Below are 18,366 nucleotides of genomic sequence, written 5' to 3'. Positions count from 1 at the left end.
ATCTGGGAGTCATCAGCATATATATGGTATTCATTTGAAGTAACAAATTTGGTGAGGTCATTAAGGGAGTAAATACAGAGAAGACTACCTTGGGGCTAGACCCCAATACTGACACGTTGGGGAGAACAGGAAGAAATAGCAAAGACAGAGTATTCTCAAGTCTTTTTTTGGTTTCCACGCATAATCCCTCTTTTTGTTATTTTCATTCTAACAGATAAACACAAGGAGGCAGCAAATGTATATGGAAGGACAGGAAGGGGAGAAGCTAAGTGGCCAGGACACCAAGTACAGGGCAGGCCCCGGAGGCAAGGATCTGGATGCCACTCAGAGGCCTCTTGGGGGCCACCCTCGATACAGAGCTATAAAACACTGCTGTTCAGAAGTTCTGTGCTCCTTCCTCCCAGACCTAGGTGGGGCTTCTGTCTTCAATTCAGACCCACTGAAAATACTAGTGACACAGTGACTGTGCCTCAGAGCTGCCTCATGTACCATTTGTCTCGGAGTAACACACCTCCTGAAGTAGTACAACCACGAAGCATTTACTGGTTATGTCAAAAAGGTGTGCTTGCTGACACCCCACCCCTTTTCCCCACCACTTATCTGGGTACAGATGGGCGGTGACTCAGTGTTCATCCTACTGCAGTCTCTGTATCAACTGCATTCTGTATTTTTCAAAACAAATGTAACTTTGAAACAGTCTTGAAATTTCACAAACACACAAAAGCAGAGGGAACAATGCAGTGAGTCTGTGTATGTCCATTACTCAGCCTTGACAAGGAGCTATATTTTGCTTGAGTCTTTGAAAGATCATTCTTAAGGACACAGCCCAGGGTAAGGGGCCCTCATTTCCTGAAAACAAACCTTTTGGTCTTTTTGTTCTAAACCTAACCCTGCTTATAAGAGGCTGGCACTGTCCTAAGACTTTTCCAAAAACCGATGCCTTGATTCTAGGCCCTTCTTTCCATCTTTTATAAACTCACAATTTGAGTGTTCAGTGCTGTTTCTCAGCTGCTTAACGATCCCTATGAGTGTCCCAAACTTTCCTCCATGAGGAGAGGCCACTGAAGAATGGGTACCTTCTCCTGCCGCCAGCCTAGCCTTCCTAAAACTACCTATGCACGTCAGGTCTGGCCAGCCTGAACACAGACTGCTGCTGCTCATGGTTCTTGGGATCTGCACTTCCTCATTCTGGTCAGAACTAGATCCAAAGTGGTAGGACCTCGGTCACATTTCTATCTTTTGGGAAATGAAATGGGGATTTGTCAAAATGTCTGCCGTCAATCTGGCAAGAGGCTTAGTAGAGGTTCAGATAAGTTTGACAAAAATATTGTGTCTTGCCTACGCCGGAAATTCCCATTCCATTCCCTCCTTTTGGCTGGGGATGTCACATCACCCGTTTCTTTCTTTTTTCTTTTTTTTTTTTAAAGATTTATTTATTTATACAAGAACTGGGGTACAGGCCAGAGGCACGGGAGGGTGAGAGGATTCACCAGAGACAGAGTGGGGAACAGAACAGGCAGACTGACAAAATACACTGCTGAGGGGAGCAGCGGGCAAGACAGGAAAGGTCTGCCGCGCCATGTGGGACCCTCGCCCGCCGGCGGGGATCAAACCGGTGCTGCAGAGGCTGCAGACAGCTTCACAGTGCTGTGCTCAACTGCCTGCGCTTTTCTTACCCTCATTTACATGCTGGCCTCAAAGGCACCTTGGAGCCTGGCCACACAGATTTCCAGCGTTAGGCTGGTTCTCTTCCGCTGATGACAGTTACCATTTGAACCCCACATCATCCCAGAAACAAGTCCTTTCATATACATGCTACACCTGATTCTCAGGGCAAGGAGGCAGGGGTCTCCTTCCTCCCTGCCTCCTACGCAAGGGTCCCTCTGCAGCCTGCACAAGTATCACATTGAGACACGAGGGCTTACCGGACTTGTCAAAATCTAGTTTATTCCACTGTGCCTGGGCCTGGAAGTACTTTTCCTAACTTACCTCACACTGATTTTCTCATTTGAATCATTAAGCCCCCACCCCAGTTCTTTCACATCACATGAGCTATTCTTCAGTGTGTCTGGGGTAATCTGGCTGCCTTTCCTCTCTCAGCTGTTTCATGTAAATCCTTTGGACTCATTAACTTGCGTTGTGAAAATATTTTCTTCCCCCACACTCATGAAAAGGACTCGATTTTCATCTAAAAGCTCATCATTCCTAATTCTAAACATAATCCCAGTGAAGAAACCGAAGTTCTAGATTCTTTGCCATAGGTTCCACTTGCAAAAGGGAGACGGGATGAAAACACCATCTGTCCTCATTTACCACTTAAGAGTCCATGGCCCCTGTCATTCTGTTGGTGTCCCTACGTCTTCCACCCATCGGTGGGATGACTAATGCTCACTGGGCTGGTACCTGCAGTAGCCTCATTCCAAATCAAAGCTCTGAGAACACAGCACACCTGCTAAGTGGTGCCACTGAGTCAGCGTGCAGCCCCGGCCTCCCGAGCAGCGCCCCAGCCAGCCCCCAGCCTTCTCCGTCAGAGAGCTTGGTGCCGGTGGTTCCTCCTGACTGTGCTTCTGAAATCCTGTAAATTCCACATATATTTGAAGATGGCAATGGCTGGGTACTGAAGGCATGTGTGTGTTTCCAGGGGTGAACAAGAGACAGACCCTGGTCTTGTGAAGCTCAGATATGAAGTTTTAAAAACTGCGATTAAGTACCGTGATGAAAAATAAGATGGCTCAATGGAGAGACGAACAGGGGTGGCCATTTAGTTTAGGGGTTCTATGCGAAAATGTGAAGGAGATGAATGCATCCTGTGAATTGATACTGTGATGATTCTGACTGATTAAGATGTGACCTGACACTGTAATACTCTGACCTTACGGAAGGGGTAACTGAGATAGACAAACTTAGGTTATCAATTAAAAAGCAATCGCCTGTTGTGAAGACACTGAATAAACTGACATGCAAAGGCAAGGACAGATAAAACCTGGCTGTCAAGAAGTCCTGCCTAAATTAAAATTCATAGTGGTCCTGATAATATGCCTCTGAAAAGTACACAGAGGTACCAACTTTAAACCTGTTGGAGAGGCTATGCACTCCATGCCCAAGGTCCTGAACCTTTCCCAGATTTGGGTGAGAGCTGGGGACTCTGAGCAGCTGCCCCCACCCCAACCCCTCCTGTTGAGGACAGGATGCTACCCGAATTCTCCAGGCTGGGTCCCACCAGCTCTGTACTGCCAGTCTCTGGAGCCTCACCAAGAGTTTCATCACCTTCCTCCTTTTACTGCCACTGAAACAGATGTCTGTGCTGTTGCACCGTGGATTCCCCCTCCACTAAATTCCTATCATATGCACCTGGCTTGAGCAAACTGCTTGTGTCCTACGTGAAACATCTCTGCAGGTAGAAGTCAGCACTTTTGAGATCTGAGCCTGATCTAACAGTGTGGTGTAACAACAAAAGTATTTGGTCTTTGTCCTGAGTTCCTGACACAGAGCAAAAATCCATGAAATTTCCTGAGTGATGGGAGTATCCCCTACCCTTCTTCCCTGCAAACCCCTCCTCTACCACAAATGTTCAAACCAACTTTACCTGTAGTAACCCAAACTAGAAACAACTCAAATGTCCATCAAGAGCTGAATGTATGAACAAATTCTGGCTTATCTTTACATAGAAAATTACGTGGCATGAGCCTCCCCAGTGGCGCAGTGGTTTGAGCACAGCGCTTTGAAGCTGTCCACAGTCTCTGAAGCGCTGGTTCGATTCCCGGCCAGCCAGGGAATGGCAGACCTCTCCTGTCTCGCCTGCTGCTCCCCATCTGCCTGTTCTGTTTCCCCACTGTCTCTGGTGGATCTTCTCACCCTCCCATGCCTCTGACCTGTACCCCTGTTCTTGTATAAAAATATATCTTAAAAAAAAAAAGAAAATTACTTGACATTAAAAAAGAATGAACTATTTTTTAATTTTTATTTTATTTTATTTATTATTATTATTATTTAAAGATTTATTTATTTATTTATACAAGCACTGGGTACAGTCAGAAGTGCGGGAGGGTGAGAGAATTCACCAGAGCCAGAGTGGGGAGCAGAGCAGGCAGAAGGACCGAAGTACACTGCTGAGGGGAGCAGCGGGCGCGGCAGGAGAGGTCTGTGTGCCATGTGGGACCCTCCCCCGGCGGCCGGGGATCGAACCGGTGCTGCAGAAGCTGCAGGCAGCTTCGCAACCCAGCACTCAACCGCTGTGCCACCGGGGAGGCCCTAATTTTTATTTTTAAACTACAGCTTTATTAGTTTTTGTATCACGTTATTTATATAACACAGAGGGCATAATAAAAATGACAAATCTCTGAGTCTGAATAAACTACTTTTTTATAACAGGTGTGAGATATAAATTAGGAGTATCTTTTATATGCTAAAAGTGGCTCCTGGGAAGAACGGACCTTCAGGATGGAGGCTGGTTGATAGATAGTCGCATGATTAGAGACTCAGACTTTTACCCACTCCCAACCCCCAAAATGTGAGGGGCTAGAGACTGAGTTCAGTCACCAATGGCTAGTGATTTTATCAGTCATGCCTAGGAAATAAAACTTTAAAAAAAGGAGATAAAATGGAGGTTTGGGGGAGCTTCTGGGTTGGTAAACATATTGATATACTGGAGGGAGAAAATTGCTTTAAAAAATGAAGTGACTCAGGCCTCCCCGGTGGCTCAGCGGTTGAGCGCTGGGCTGCGAAGCTGCCCGCAGCCTCTGCAGCACCGGTTCGTTCCCCTGCCTGCTCCCCGGCCACCAGAGGAGGGTCCCACATGGTGCGCTGACCTCTCCTGTCACCCGCTGCTCCCCTCAGCAGTGTACTTTGGTCCTTCTGCCTGCTCTGCTCCCCGCTCTGGCTCTGGTGAATTCTCTCACCCTCCTGTGCTTCTGACTGTACCCAGTGCTTGTATAAATAAATAAATAAATCTTAAAATATATATATATATATATTTAAAAAAAAAATGAAGTGACTCTCCAATTGTTAACCATAGAATACAGAATAGAAAGCAAATTATGGAACAACATGTAAGGAGGTAGTCCATTTTATAAAGCAAAAAATTTCAAAATATATATGAGAAATACATATATGTATGTGGGTATATATGTGTGTGTGTTTGTGTATGTGTGTGTGTGTGTGTATATATATATATATATACATATATATATATATATATATATAGAGAGAGAGAGAGAGAGAGAGAGAATATTTTAGAAACATGAGCACCAAAATATTAACAGTGGTAATTACGAAAGAGCAATTAAGATTAGGGTAAATTTTTATTTTTATTGTATTTTTACACTGTTTGAACTTTCACTATGAATATAAATTACTTTTGGTAACTACTAAGAATTTCTGTATGCTGACTTGCTACTTTAAAAGCTCTAAATGAATATTTAATATTTTTGCTTTAAAATGTTCGTTATTATTTCATCCTATCTTTTTATGCTGTCCCTTTAAGTTCTTCCCTTTGCATTAGCATATCATCACTGTCCAACAGAAATTTAATGAAACCACATATAATTTAAATGCTGTAGTAGCCACACTAAAAACGTAAAAAGAAACGTAAAAAGTGCAGTTAATTTTAATAATATATTTTTATTTAACCCAAGAGAGCCAAAACATTTGAAAAGGTGACCAAAACATAAAATTATTAAGATATTTTACATTTTTATTTTCTGCTAAGTCTTTAAAATCCACTGTGTATTTTATATTTATAAGCACATCTTGGTTGACCCCTACATTTAACAGGAAATATTATTCTACCTATATTTAGAATTCACAAAATTCACATGTCTAACTATATGTCACATACTTAAACATTTTGATAACTGATCAAGTATCAGATCAAATACAATGAAAAATTCAGTTTCTCCATTGCACCAGCTACATTGCAAGCACTTACAATGAGCTACTAGTAGAGCTAGTGCTATATAGATCTTTTAGATTCTTGTTTGTTACTATTTATGCCTTATTTTCATTTAATTTTTCATCACTTAAAGTCTTTTAAGTTGATACAAATTTGAACCTTTCAAACTTTATCTGTCTCCATGATCATGTGCCCTGGCCAATGTGACTTTGTGCCACTGCCCACAGAAAGTGCTCCCTGCACTCAAGGGCTAGTGGACAGTCTATTGTTTTCGCCCCTCTGCCCCCCTTTTTGATTTCTGGTCATTTTTTCTAGATCTAGATACAATGCAATGTTGAACATTTGTTTATTTATTTTTTAAAGAATTATTCCTTTACTCTAAGATTTTTATTTATTTAATTATGTAGAAGAACTGGGGTATAGGCCAGAGGTGCCGGGGGGACGGTGGTTGGTGAGAGGATTCACCAGAGACAGAGCGGGGAGCAGAACAGGCAGATCCACTGAAATACACTGCTGAGGGGAGCAGCGGGCGAGACAGGAGAGGTCTGTTGTGCCATGTGGGTAGCTCTCTGGCTGGGACCGCACTCATGCCATAGTGGTGACAGCACTAGGCCACCAGAGAGACCTACAATGTTGAACATTTATCAAAATAACAAAAACATATTTCATTTTGTATTGGTATAATATAAAAATATAAATGATTCCCCCTACCCCGCCCTGAAATACCAAATGTCTTTATTAGATTCTTTTATCTTCCTCCAAGATTGGAGGGACGAAGCCAGTTGCTTCTAGGTGGAGACGTAACCATCCAGAAACTAAGTAAAGGCTACGCAAGATGCTGGGTCTCTCACACTCTGGGGAACAAAATGCATGAGCAACCAAAGTAAAAAATATATGTATTACAAGTGAATGATCTATGGAAAAGGGCAAGCTAGTAATTTGACAATTCTCTGTCAGCTTCATCAGCTCACAGTGGGCAGAAGTGGGCCCAACAGGAAATGGATGAATCTTGACACATGGCCATCTGCTCTCCAGCATCATTCTTCTTTTAGGGTACAGGGGGGAGGAGGGCACCTAAGGGCTTTCTATGGGAAATAAAACTATGATTTTCGTGATCATGGCATCTCCCCTGCCAGGTCGGCGTAAAATCATAATTTTCATGCCAGCCTCTGACTTAATGACAAAGAGCTGCAAGAGGAGCATGCCTCTCAACTCCACGGAACTGATTTTTTAATACTGTGCATGTATTGAAAAACTTTGATAAACTTCACCTACTAATTCTAATACTTTAGCTGTAGATTTTTTTGCATTTCTATTGATACAATCATGCTGTGAGTAATGATTTTTTTTCTTCCAATACTTATGCATTTTATTCATTTATCTGTTTAGCTAGAACCTCTATCACAATGTTTGAGTGATAGTGGTTTATTTGTCTTGTTTCCAAACTCAAAGGGAAAGCATTTCACCATTAATGAATGGTGGCTTGCTACTGGCTTATGTATTGTTCCTTTATCAGATTCAAAGACATTTCTTTCTATTCCTAGTGTCTTCAGAGTTTTTAATAATTAATATTAAATTATTCCCCCATTGATTAAGATGATTATATTATTCTCCCCCTTTATGTAATAATTGTGAATTACACTGATTGATTTCTCTGATGCTAAACCAACACTGCAATTCCTGGAATACACCCAACTGGTAGCCTGTTTATATTAGTGGTGGATTTTTGATTCCTCATTAATGAATGAGACTGGTTTCTAAATTCCTTTTGCATAATATTGTCAGGTTGTGCTAATAACTTCATAAAATAAATTGGGAAGTATTTCTTCTTTTTTTTGCTCTCTAGGAAATTTAGCCAACATTGAGAGTATTTCTTCCTTAGAAGATTATGAGTTACCAATGAAGCCATTTGCACCTAGAGTTTACCTGGTTAGAAAACTTGATGTATTTTAGAACAGATATAGGATTATTCAGGTTTCCTATTTCTTCTGTGTCAGTTTGGGTAAATTGAATATAGTTTTTAGGTTTTTAAAAACTAATGCAGGGCCTCCCCCAGTGGCGCAGCAGTTGAGTGCTGGGTTGCGAAGCCTCTGCAGCACCAGTTCGATCCTCGGCCCCCTGGGGGAGGGTCCCACATGGCGCGCAGACCTCTCCTGCGGCCTGCTACTCCCCTCAGCAGTGTATACTATTAATGCATACTATTTATTCCATTTTCAAATTTATATGCTTTAAAATTACTCATAAAATACTCTTCTGGAGGAAAAAAAATGTCTGAATGCCTGCAGGATTTGGAGTAATGGCCCCTTTATTATTTCTGACATTATTTATATGTTCTCTCTCTTTTCCTTGGTTATGCTTTCTAGAGATTATCAATGTTATACTTACTCTTTTCCAAGGATCCAATTTACAGTTCCTTCAGTTCTTGCTACTGTATTTTCCCCCATTTCATTAATTTTTGCTGTCTATATTCCTACCTTCCACTTTCTTTAATTAGTAGTTCTTTTTTTGATTTATTGAGTGCTTTTTCCTTTTCCAACAGAGACTTCTATAAAGCATTAACTTCATAAAATTAAATTCAGTATGCATTAGTGGCATACTGAAATTACCTGGAGAGCTTTTGAATGCTTAATTCCATCCCCAGAGTTTCTAATGTGATTGGTTTGGGGTGTGGCTTGGCATCAAAAACTCCACAAGTAATTCTACTATGCATCTAAGGTTAAGGCATTGGGATGGAATATAGTAAACCGGTGGGAGAAGAGGATTTTGTATGAACTTGTGATGTGGAGGGAGTTGTTTGGTGAAGTGTCAGAAGAGCAAAAACAAATTGGGGAGGAGGGCAACTGGGAAAGTGTGGGACATGATGCTGTTGCTTTCTCATATAAGTAGCTTAGCACTCATTATTTTGAATTATGTACACATGGTATTTCTATAAGAATAAAATTAAACAGAACAAACCCTATAAAAACAAAAGATTCCCAGGGGCCTAACAAATCACCTTTAGTTTTAAAACTCTGGAGAGTCACCTGACTACCTGTAGCAGCAAGAGGAAGCATATCATGCAGCACATACCAGTAATCACCAGTAATTAATCATTAATTAAATATGTCTTGACCACAAATTCTCCCAAGATGAAGAATCAAATTATCTACATTGTAGTACAGGGTATGTGGAAAGCAGACTCCCAAAGCCAGGACAAAGCGAGTATCTCCATTTTAACAGATTAGACGGAATGCACACAACTGCAACAGACATGACTTTTCAGGAACACAGGAAGTTAGTTTGAACTGCTGTGCAAACACAGGATTATTATCTTTCGTGAGCTGATATTCAATTAATGGGGTTAAGTGCCTGAATCAAAAGAACAGATATCATTTATAGAAGTAAAAATTACCTGAAGAAAGTCACGAAGAACTGCACCAGGTCCATAAAATTGCTGTGCTGGCTGAAGGCAATCTGTGGCAGAAAAACAAGTCATGTGAGTAGGTAGGTTACAAACAGCCTCCTGGGTTCAAGGTCTAAGTTGAAAGATAAACTTGCGCCATCCACCCAACCAAGAGCAGTATTTCCAGGCTTCAGCACAACCTTCCTCCGGCTTCCCTCTGCTCCTGACATCAGATTTAAGTTCTTTCTGTTTGACCTAGAAGACTTGAAAACTCTGATGATGAGAAACTCAGTTTGCTACGTCCCGGTGCTTTCATCTGAACAAAACATCGTCCTTATTTGCTTAAAATTCCAATTCTTGAGTCTACCTAGAGGGGGGTAGCCTCATTTTGTACCCCTCATTCATTTAACATTTATGTGTTCAGTGTGTATTCACTTCAAGATAATATCCTCCCTAAAACAAGTAAGAATATAAAAATGTTCATCAAATTTAAGAGACCACTGGCATAAAGAGGCATTCATTATCTGTGCATTATTACCACCTCTTGGGCAAGCAGGTATGCTGAGTGAGTGGATGGTCAAGGAAGTCAGTGGGTCCTGGCTGTGGTGGTTCCATGAGGGAGGTCTGCCAGAGGTGGAGGGTGATGTGGATAAAGACTGTCCAGGGTAAACAGGGTCAGAGGAAACCCAAGGGAACAAGGGTAGTAAGAGTTGAGAAGAAACAGGCAAAGCCATAGATGAGAAGCAGAAGACAGGAGACTTTCAAGAAGAAGGAATAATAAATAATGATCATGAAGGAAACCATGAGGTAGTGCAAGAGCCTTCAGTGCTATTTGAAACAAAGACTTGTACTTTATACAGTTTTGTTCTTAAATGTATTTCAGGACATTATAATTCCTAAAAGCCTTAAGGTAGAGATATCTAATACCAATATATATGTACATATATACACACACACATATATTTTACTGTTATATAATAAATACAAAGCTTCTGACATCATTCATAATAGCCAGAGTGAAAACAACCCCAGTACCCATCAACAGATGAATGGATAAACAAAATATGGTATGTCCATGCAAAGGAATATTATTCAGTCTTAAAAAGAAATGAAGTGCTGAAATAAACTAAATACAGATGAACCTTGAAAACATTATGTTAAATGGAAGGAGCCAGTCCAAAGGCACATGCTATGTGAGTAATTTACATGAAGTGCACAGAATAGGCAGATCCCTAGACACAGAAAGGAGACGAGGGCCTGTCGAGGGCTGGGGGCAGGGAGGAATGGGAAGGGAATGTTCATGGGTACTGGATTTCTTTTGGGGGTGATAAAATATTCTAAAACTGATTGTGGTCATGGTTGCACAACTCCGAACGTACTAAAAAAAAACCCACTGAATTATGCACTTTAAATGGGTGAATTGTATGACATGTGAATTACATCTCAATAAAGTTGTTACTAAAAAAAGACATCCGAGTCAACACGTGTGTCACACACCCTTTGCTCAGTAGAGCAATCTGCTGGTGCCCATAAACACAGCTCTGAATCTAAATGAATGCCCAGTTCTCAATACAAATTCTGTGTATTTGCCTTCACTTGCGAACACTAGCCTCTTATACAAACCAACAGATGAAACACCCAGCATGGAGAGGCTTTAATATTAGTTCCACTTTACAATAACAACCTCTGTTGCAGAGCCAGTAGCAAGCCAGAACCCAACTCTGTGGTCCACCTTCCCACCACACAAGGCCCGCTGTCTGCGCTCTATCTTAGACACCTTCCCTCCCAAACAGCGGGTCTGGCTGAACCCAGCTGAGCCCCTACTTACTGGAGAGAACACCTAGGATGGCTTTCTGGAAGTGGGGGTATAAGGGAGGGGTGCGCACCCACAGGAGCAACCAAACAGAAAACAGGCACATCTGGCCCCAACACACCCACCATCCTCCCACACACAGGCCTTTTCAGTCGGAGTGGTGTTTTTAATTTTAAACTGCATCTACAAAGATTTTTATAGTTAGTTTCAAATTCCCTCAGTTAGCAGTTATAAGTTTTGATCTGTTCCTAATTATGGAAAAGAATCCTGGGGTGGGTTCAGAGTAGAGGAACTTGAGTTTAGCATTACAGTTTTTAAAGCACCAGTGTTTACACGAATTTCTCAGTAGAGAATTAGATTTCCCCAGCTATTTTGCTTTAAAATATGAGAATCAAAGACAAAAAAGGCTTTCGCCTACTCTGAAAGCCAATTAAAATGTAACTGAATGGCCTACACGGCATCATTTAGATTCTCCCCTCTTCTCTTCCCAACATTCTCTGCTTTTTTCCTGAATTTGTACCGTCTCTAAGTGGGCTACATCTAGAAAAGCTAAGGCTCTGAGGAAAATCAAGCAGTAAAGAAATGTGCAGCTCTCTTTGCTGAGAACACGACCACATCTGCCCAGGAAGATGCGAGCTCAGCCTTGCTCCCAGGCACAGCCAGACTTATTTCCGAATGCAGAGAGAACTGCTGTCCACCAGGCAGGCCCCTGTGGAGACACCGAGATGCAGGATGCCGAGGCCACATGTGCTGAACACCGAGGTTATTTACACCAAACAGCAAAAAGACACATTTCAATAGAACTTACCTGCTTTTTCAAGAAAAGCTTGGCAAACTAGATGATGAGCATGCCATCATTTATTTTCACAAGTGCTCCTGAATGCAGCTTTCATAAATGGGTCTTACTCGAGTGAGTGACCCGGCCCAGGCAAAGAGCACCAAAAAACCAGGCAGAAGATCAATATCTCTTTGATTCTTAAATTTATAATCAGTACTTTTAAAAATAAGCGTGAGGAAGAGATCTTCTAGAAGGAAATGCTCTAAAACCATGTCAGTGACTTTCAGAGGGTGGAGCAACAGGGTATTGGGAGGGAAAAAAACTAGACCTCGGCATTGGCAAAGCGCGGCTATCTCCAGCACAAAAGGCTGTTTATGTGCACAGAGCCCTCTTTCCAAATGGAAAGAAGTCAGCAGCACAAGTCAAGATTTTCACTAAAAACCTTAAGAATAGTAATCATTTTTCAGCTTTAAGTAACAAAGCTTGAAATTCAATCAGATTCGGACATAGCAAGGTAAGCCAGTATAAAACAATCACAACTGAAAACAAGTCAACAGGTATATTAACTAGAACCCGCATCAAATATTTTATAAATGCATGTGATCTACAACTTGATAGAGTGAAATGCTACCAAACTGGAATTATACTGACCAGGGCCTAGGGCTCAACCTCCCTGGTGTCAGAGAAACCACCCAAATCCCTGCTAGCCCCACACCAAATGCAGTCTATAGCAGAGAAAATTCTGGTGTGTCTCCTGATATTGCCCATGACCTTGGTGTGTGTTCCCTTCTCCTTGAGTGTGGGCATGCATGACCTATCCCAAGAGCCTTTTAATAAAGGGAGTAGAAGTGTGTAAGGGATGCAACTTTGCTTCCTCTCTAGAATTTGGTGTTAACACTATTTTTTATTTTAGCCATTCAGATAGTATACAGAGATACCTCACTGTGGTTTTAATTTGCATTTCTTTCATGTCCTTTGATGCTGAACACCTTTTCATGTGGTTGTTTACCACACATATATCCTCTGTAGTAAAATGTCCCTTCATGTTTTTGTCCCTTTGCTAATTTGCCTGCTTGTTTTTTAATGTTGAGTTTTGACAGCTCTCCTTATAGTCTAGATGCCACGACTTTGTCAGAAACATAGTTGACCAGTACACAGCTTGTCTTTCATCTTCTTACCAGTGTCTTTCACAGAACAGAAGAATTTGGTTTTGATATGGTCCAATTAAATCATTTGTCTTTTTATGAATTATGTTTGTGTTGTCAAGTCTAAAAATCTGCCTTGCTCTAGAATGCAGATTTTCTCCTACTTTTCTTTTCCTAAAAGCTTTACAGTTTCATATTTTACATCTTAAACTGTGATCCATATTGAGTTTTTTTTTTTTGTATAAGATGTAAAGTTTAGGTTGAAGCTCATTTACTAGTTTATGGTTATTGAAGTATTCTAGCACCACTTGCTGAAAATTTTTCTCCACTGAGTTGACTTTGTGCCTTTGTCAAAAATCAGGTGTATGTACTTATGTGGTTCTCTTTCTGGGATTTTCATCCTGTCCCATTGATCTATGTGTCTATCACTCCTCCAATAACCATAGTAGTTAAACAGTAAGCCTTCACATTGCATATAATAATTCATCCCACTTTATTTCTGCCTTTCAAAACTGTTAGTTATTCTGGAATCTTTGCCTTTTCATATATTTACAAAAATCCCTGCTGTGATTTTTTTAAACTTTTTAAAATTGGGGTAAAATACATATATGAGGTAAAATTTGTAGTCTTAACCACTTTTCAGTGCAAAATTAAATACGCTAAACACAGATGCTGCAGAGGTTACATGAGAAGACAATGTGAACAACTTTAAAATTTAAAAACATAGGAAATAATACCTGGAAAAAAATGGAAAAAATATGAAACACCTAGGAAAAAATTATCTTGTGGATCAAATAAAAAGAGAAAATCCAAAATATCCTGCAACTATTAAAGAGTAGGGTTAGCAGATAAAAAAAATCCCAACAAATAAAACGCCAGAATCAAAAGTTTTTACAGAAGAGACCTACCAAAAATTAAAGGTTAAGTAATTCTACTATATAATCTCTTCCAGAAATGAGAGCAAAAATTCAAGGTTAGCTTCACCTTTAATATCAAAACCATCACCAGGACAGAAAAGGGAAGTGTTACTTACTCATAAAATAGATACAAAATTCTAGTCAAAATATTAGTAAACTGAATCCAGCAATGCATAAAGTAAGAAAATGATAAATTGTGCTCAAGCAGCATTTACCCCAGGAATACAAATGATGTTCCGGCTCCTGGCTCGTGCGACTGGACAAACGGTGGTCCCATTCACTGAGAAAGGAAGCACAGTCCGGGCAAAGATCACAAGAATGACTGTGCTGAGTGCAGGGAGCTGAATTCCCAGGTAGAGAGGTCCAGGCAGCAGCTGAGAGCACTATTCTGCTCAAATGGAAGCTGGGAGGCAGAGCACTAAGAACCACCAGCATACAAACAGGACCATGAGTCCAAGTGGGATGGAATTACCCCAGAAAACTGTGTGGGCTGAAGAGACGAGAACCAAGGCCTGAATTGCAGACATATTTAAGGAAGAAGACTTCTTAAAAAGACTGTCCAGAGGAATAGGGGACAAAAGGAGAAGGAAGTCAGTGACTCAACACAGACAATGAGGCAAAGGGGACAGAAGAACAATTTGGTCACTGGGCTGACCATGGCAAGGCAGTTTCAGGATGTGTGTGGAAATAAAGTAGACTCTTGTGGGTTGACAGGGTAATAGAAAAGAGAAACAGAAATAGGGCGTGTGGCCAGTGTTGTAAGAAGACTAGGTAAGGAGCGAAGCAGAGAGTCTATGAGCAAAGGGAATAGCAGGTTAAAGGATGAACAAATCTGCAGACTATCTAGACAGGAAAAGGAAAGAGAGTGATGAGGAAAAAAATCTGTCCTCCACATTCCAGAAAGGACCAGATTGACTGTTCTTTAGTCACAGCCCCAAGACATGAACATAACATCACTAGACCTAGATTTCAAACCTTTCTAAGTGATCAGCGACAACTTCCTTCACTAATCATGCTTCGAAAACTGGCAAACGGCCACAGCCCAGTCCTGACTATGCTTCCATAGTTGGGGCGAACCAGTTCCTGAAAGACCACCCGTTCCTAATTCCACATTTACCCAAAATGAAGGGGGTAAAAAAATTATGCTGTATTAAAGCAAGGCCCTTGAGGACACAGTGGTGGATGATCATAAGGGGTCATGCCATGGTCTCAGACAAGAGAGTCACAGAGGGTTCCCAAGGGACTGACCCCCTGGAAACAGAGAAAAGGAGCAGGCTGATGATGGTAGTCGCTGCTGCAGGCGACACGGATACTTAGATCTACTCTTGTGGGTCACAAAACACCCGAGACTTGGAGAGGGTGTGGTCTGCCTAAGAGTGAGCTAGTCAGGACTAAAATCCAGTCTAGTGCAGGACTTGGGCACCTTAGGGGGATGGTAAACTGCCTCCCTCATTGTCCCTCCTCTCCTCCTCTAAAGGCTACTTGCATTCCTGGGATCTTTTCATACCACACTCTCCACACTAGCTTTCACTGTTTCTATCTGCATTTGTTTCATTTATATCCACTCTCCCCATTTCAGAATTCAAACTGTGTAGATCTACAGACTGTTATGTGGCAAGTGCTTAATAAAGAAATGCACACAGTTGTAATTATTAAATTTGTTATATGCCAATTTGCTTTCAAGAGTGCTTATAAATTTCGTTTCTAGGGGAATCAAGCCATCCCCACCACAAGCTTCTTTATGGTGTTCCTGTGCTCAGTAAGGACGCCTCTGCCACAGATATCACAAAGGCAAGAAAATTATAAATCTCATTCACCACAAGTTCCAAATTAGTGAATGCAGTCTTCACGAGAGATTTCACCATTTTTGTAGGTAGGAGACCAACAGGCACTTCTTACCTGAATTTTGATGGGCCAGGTGAAATTACTGACATAAACAAAGAAAGTGATATTTGGATGGTTGCGAAAATCAAATTTTTCATTAGAGAAGCTGTCTTCGTACTCCTTAATGTTGGTTTTTGAAACAACAGGCATTTCTTCTCCAGCCTGGGTTCCAGCTATTAGGAAGAAAAAGATGAACTTGAAAACTTTTTTAAGACAGAATCTACCCTCATTAATAATAAGGCTAACAGTATTTACTCAAAATTTCAATGTCCCAGCAACAGTCTTTAACGCTCAGTCTCATCTAATACTAACAACCACTTTATTATCATCCTCATTTACAGATCAGGAAGCTGAGGTTTGGACAAATTAAGTCACATGACTCAGGTTACACAGCCGCCAAGAAGTGGAATTAGGATCTGAAGCTGGGCAGGCTGACCCACAAGCTTGTGCTCTTAGAATAGTTTTACTAGGGAGTCCTGCAGCCTCCGCCCCTATGGAAAACAGTATACATATGGCCATAAAAGCCCAGAAAACACTAAAATCCTATTAACAAGTAATGGCATTCACTCTGCCCACAACTCTTCAATTGCTCTGCATAGCTGAGTCCTCAAGGAGAGAGTCATTGCAAATCATTCATATTCTGCAGACAAAGGCTCTGATAATTCGGACTTTTTCTTTCTTTCTTTTTAAATTTAGTTAGGTATACAAGAACTGGGGTGTAGGCCAGAGGTGCAGGGGGTAGGGGTGGAGAGAGGCGGTGAGAAGACTCACCAGAGACAGAGTGGGGAGCAAAACAGGCAGATCTACTGAAATACACTACTGAGGGGAGCAGCGAGTGAGACAGGAGAGGTCTGCTGCGCCATGTGAGTCAGCTCCCTGGCTAGGGATCGAACTTGCATTTCAGTGGCTGGCAACTGCTTGATAACGCTGAGACTTCAACCCCTGAGCCACCAGGGAGGCTCCATACTTTTTCTTAAATTGCTGTCTTATTTATCTTTGTCACTGCAAGTTTCTGAACCTTTTCTGAATTCTATACAATATTTTAAGATATGATAAATACAAAGTGATATGCAAAGTCAATGTTTTTATTTTGCTTCAGTCTCACAGGTTGTGTTTTGACCAAATAACCAGTATCTTAATAATATCATGATGAAAAAACAGTTACCATTTAATGAATTTCCAGCACTATATTGAGTACCTCTTTTATTATTGAATTCTCACAACATTCTATATAACTAAGTTGTCTTTATTATCCCAGTTTCAAGGAAACTGACTCAGAAAGCACAGCACTACTAAGTAACAGGCAGAATTCAAATCCAGGTCTGCTGACCTACATTCTCCACACTTTATTTCTTTAGGAGATTTTCTGCCCATTGGGTCTTCCTTAAAGAATCATAGTAGATAACAAAATAGCAAAAACCTGTGCTCTTAGAGCTTGATTTAATTCCCAGAGTACATTTATTTCCTTGTGCCTAAATTCTCATGTTTCTGTTTCCTGAAACAGAGTCATTTGAATCTTTCCCTTCTGCAGCTAGATGAGGATGCTGCAGGTGGTTCCAGGGTGGTGCTGGGGCACCAGAAGCAGAGGTGGCAGCAGAGCAGGGGCAGCGAGCACACACTGCGGCTGATGGCACAGTAGACACTGGCAGGCATAATCCAATTTATTCACACCATAGCTGTTATCTTCTATTTAAGATGAATAACCCAAAGGTCTAGAGGAAGGTTTTGAACATTTGCTAAGGTCTAGTAAGTAGCAAAGTGGATGTTAAACCCATCTGTCTTCCAAGCTCCTTTCTCAACTCCTGTATCACATTTCTCAACCTATTTCCTCCAGTCAGGGGGTCTTCTTTAGCTGTGTGTTTTTACCTGAGAAGCTGGCGGCCCAGGTGATGTTGAGGTTGAAGTTTTTGGAGGCATTGATGAACATGTCCAAATCCCTGTTTTGCTAATGAGAAGTGCAAATAAGTAGAAAATTAATTATAACAGTCTCCAGGTTTTAAAATAAAGCAGTGATTACATTTTACTACTCTCAAAACTTACAAAACAGATACTTCACAATCTCTTAAGCAAAACACACTTATAGAAGAGTCAGCCAAATTTCTAACCAATTTTTTCTTTTTTTTTTTTTTTTTATAGAGGCATGTTTTTTATTTATTTATTATATTTGTTTGTTTGTTTTGTTTATACATGCACTGGGTACAGTCAGAAGCGCGGGAGGGTGAGAGAATTCACCAGAGCCAGAGCGGGGCAGAACAGGCAGAAGGACCGAAGCACACCGCTGAGGGGAGCAGCGGGCGGCAGGAGAGGTCCGCGCACCATGTGGGATCCTCCTCCGGGGCCGGGGAGCAGCCGGGGATCGAACCGGCGCCGCAGAGGCCGTGGGCAGCTTCGCAACCCAGCGCTCAACCGCTGCGCCACCGGGGAGGCCCCCAATTTTTCTTAATGTAAGGTCTATAACCCCAAATAAATTTTATTGCCCACCCATAAAAGTATATGGGATTAATGCTTTGTCAAACACCGAACTTCATGAAAAAATAGCTCTTAGAAAGATCCTCCC

General features: G+C 41.4%; 1 protein-coding gene across 2 annotated transcripts in view; it reads right to left on the bottom strand.

Annotated features, from left to right (window-relative positions):
* The window catches only part of ATRN (attractin), a 112,618-nt gene that overhangs the window by 10,177 nt on the left and 84,075 nt on the right, over window positions 1-18,366 (bottom strand). For both annotated transcript variants that reach the window (XM_054697521.1, XM_037498292.2), the window contains exons 24-25: window positions 15,825-15,982; window positions 9,282-9,343 (exon numbers count right to left, since the gene is read on the bottom strand). In XM_054697521.1, coding sequence (XP_054553496.1) covers window positions 9,282-9,343; window positions 15,825-15,982 — 220 coding nt within the window. The remainder of the gene's footprint in view (window positions 1-9,281; window positions 9,344-15,824; window positions 15,983-18,366) is intronic.

This window comes from Talpa occidentalis, unplaced genomic scaffold (genome assembly GCF_014898055.3).
Source record: "Talpa occidentalis isolate TD23 unplaced genomic scaffold, MPIMG_talOcc4v2.1 talOcc4.10, whole genome shotgun sequence".
Classification (NCBI taxonomy): Eukaryota; Metazoa; Chordata; class Mammalia; order Eulipotyphla; family Talpidae; genus Talpa; species Talpa occidentalis.
This window is presented reverse-complemented; position numbering and strand designations above follow the sequence as displayed.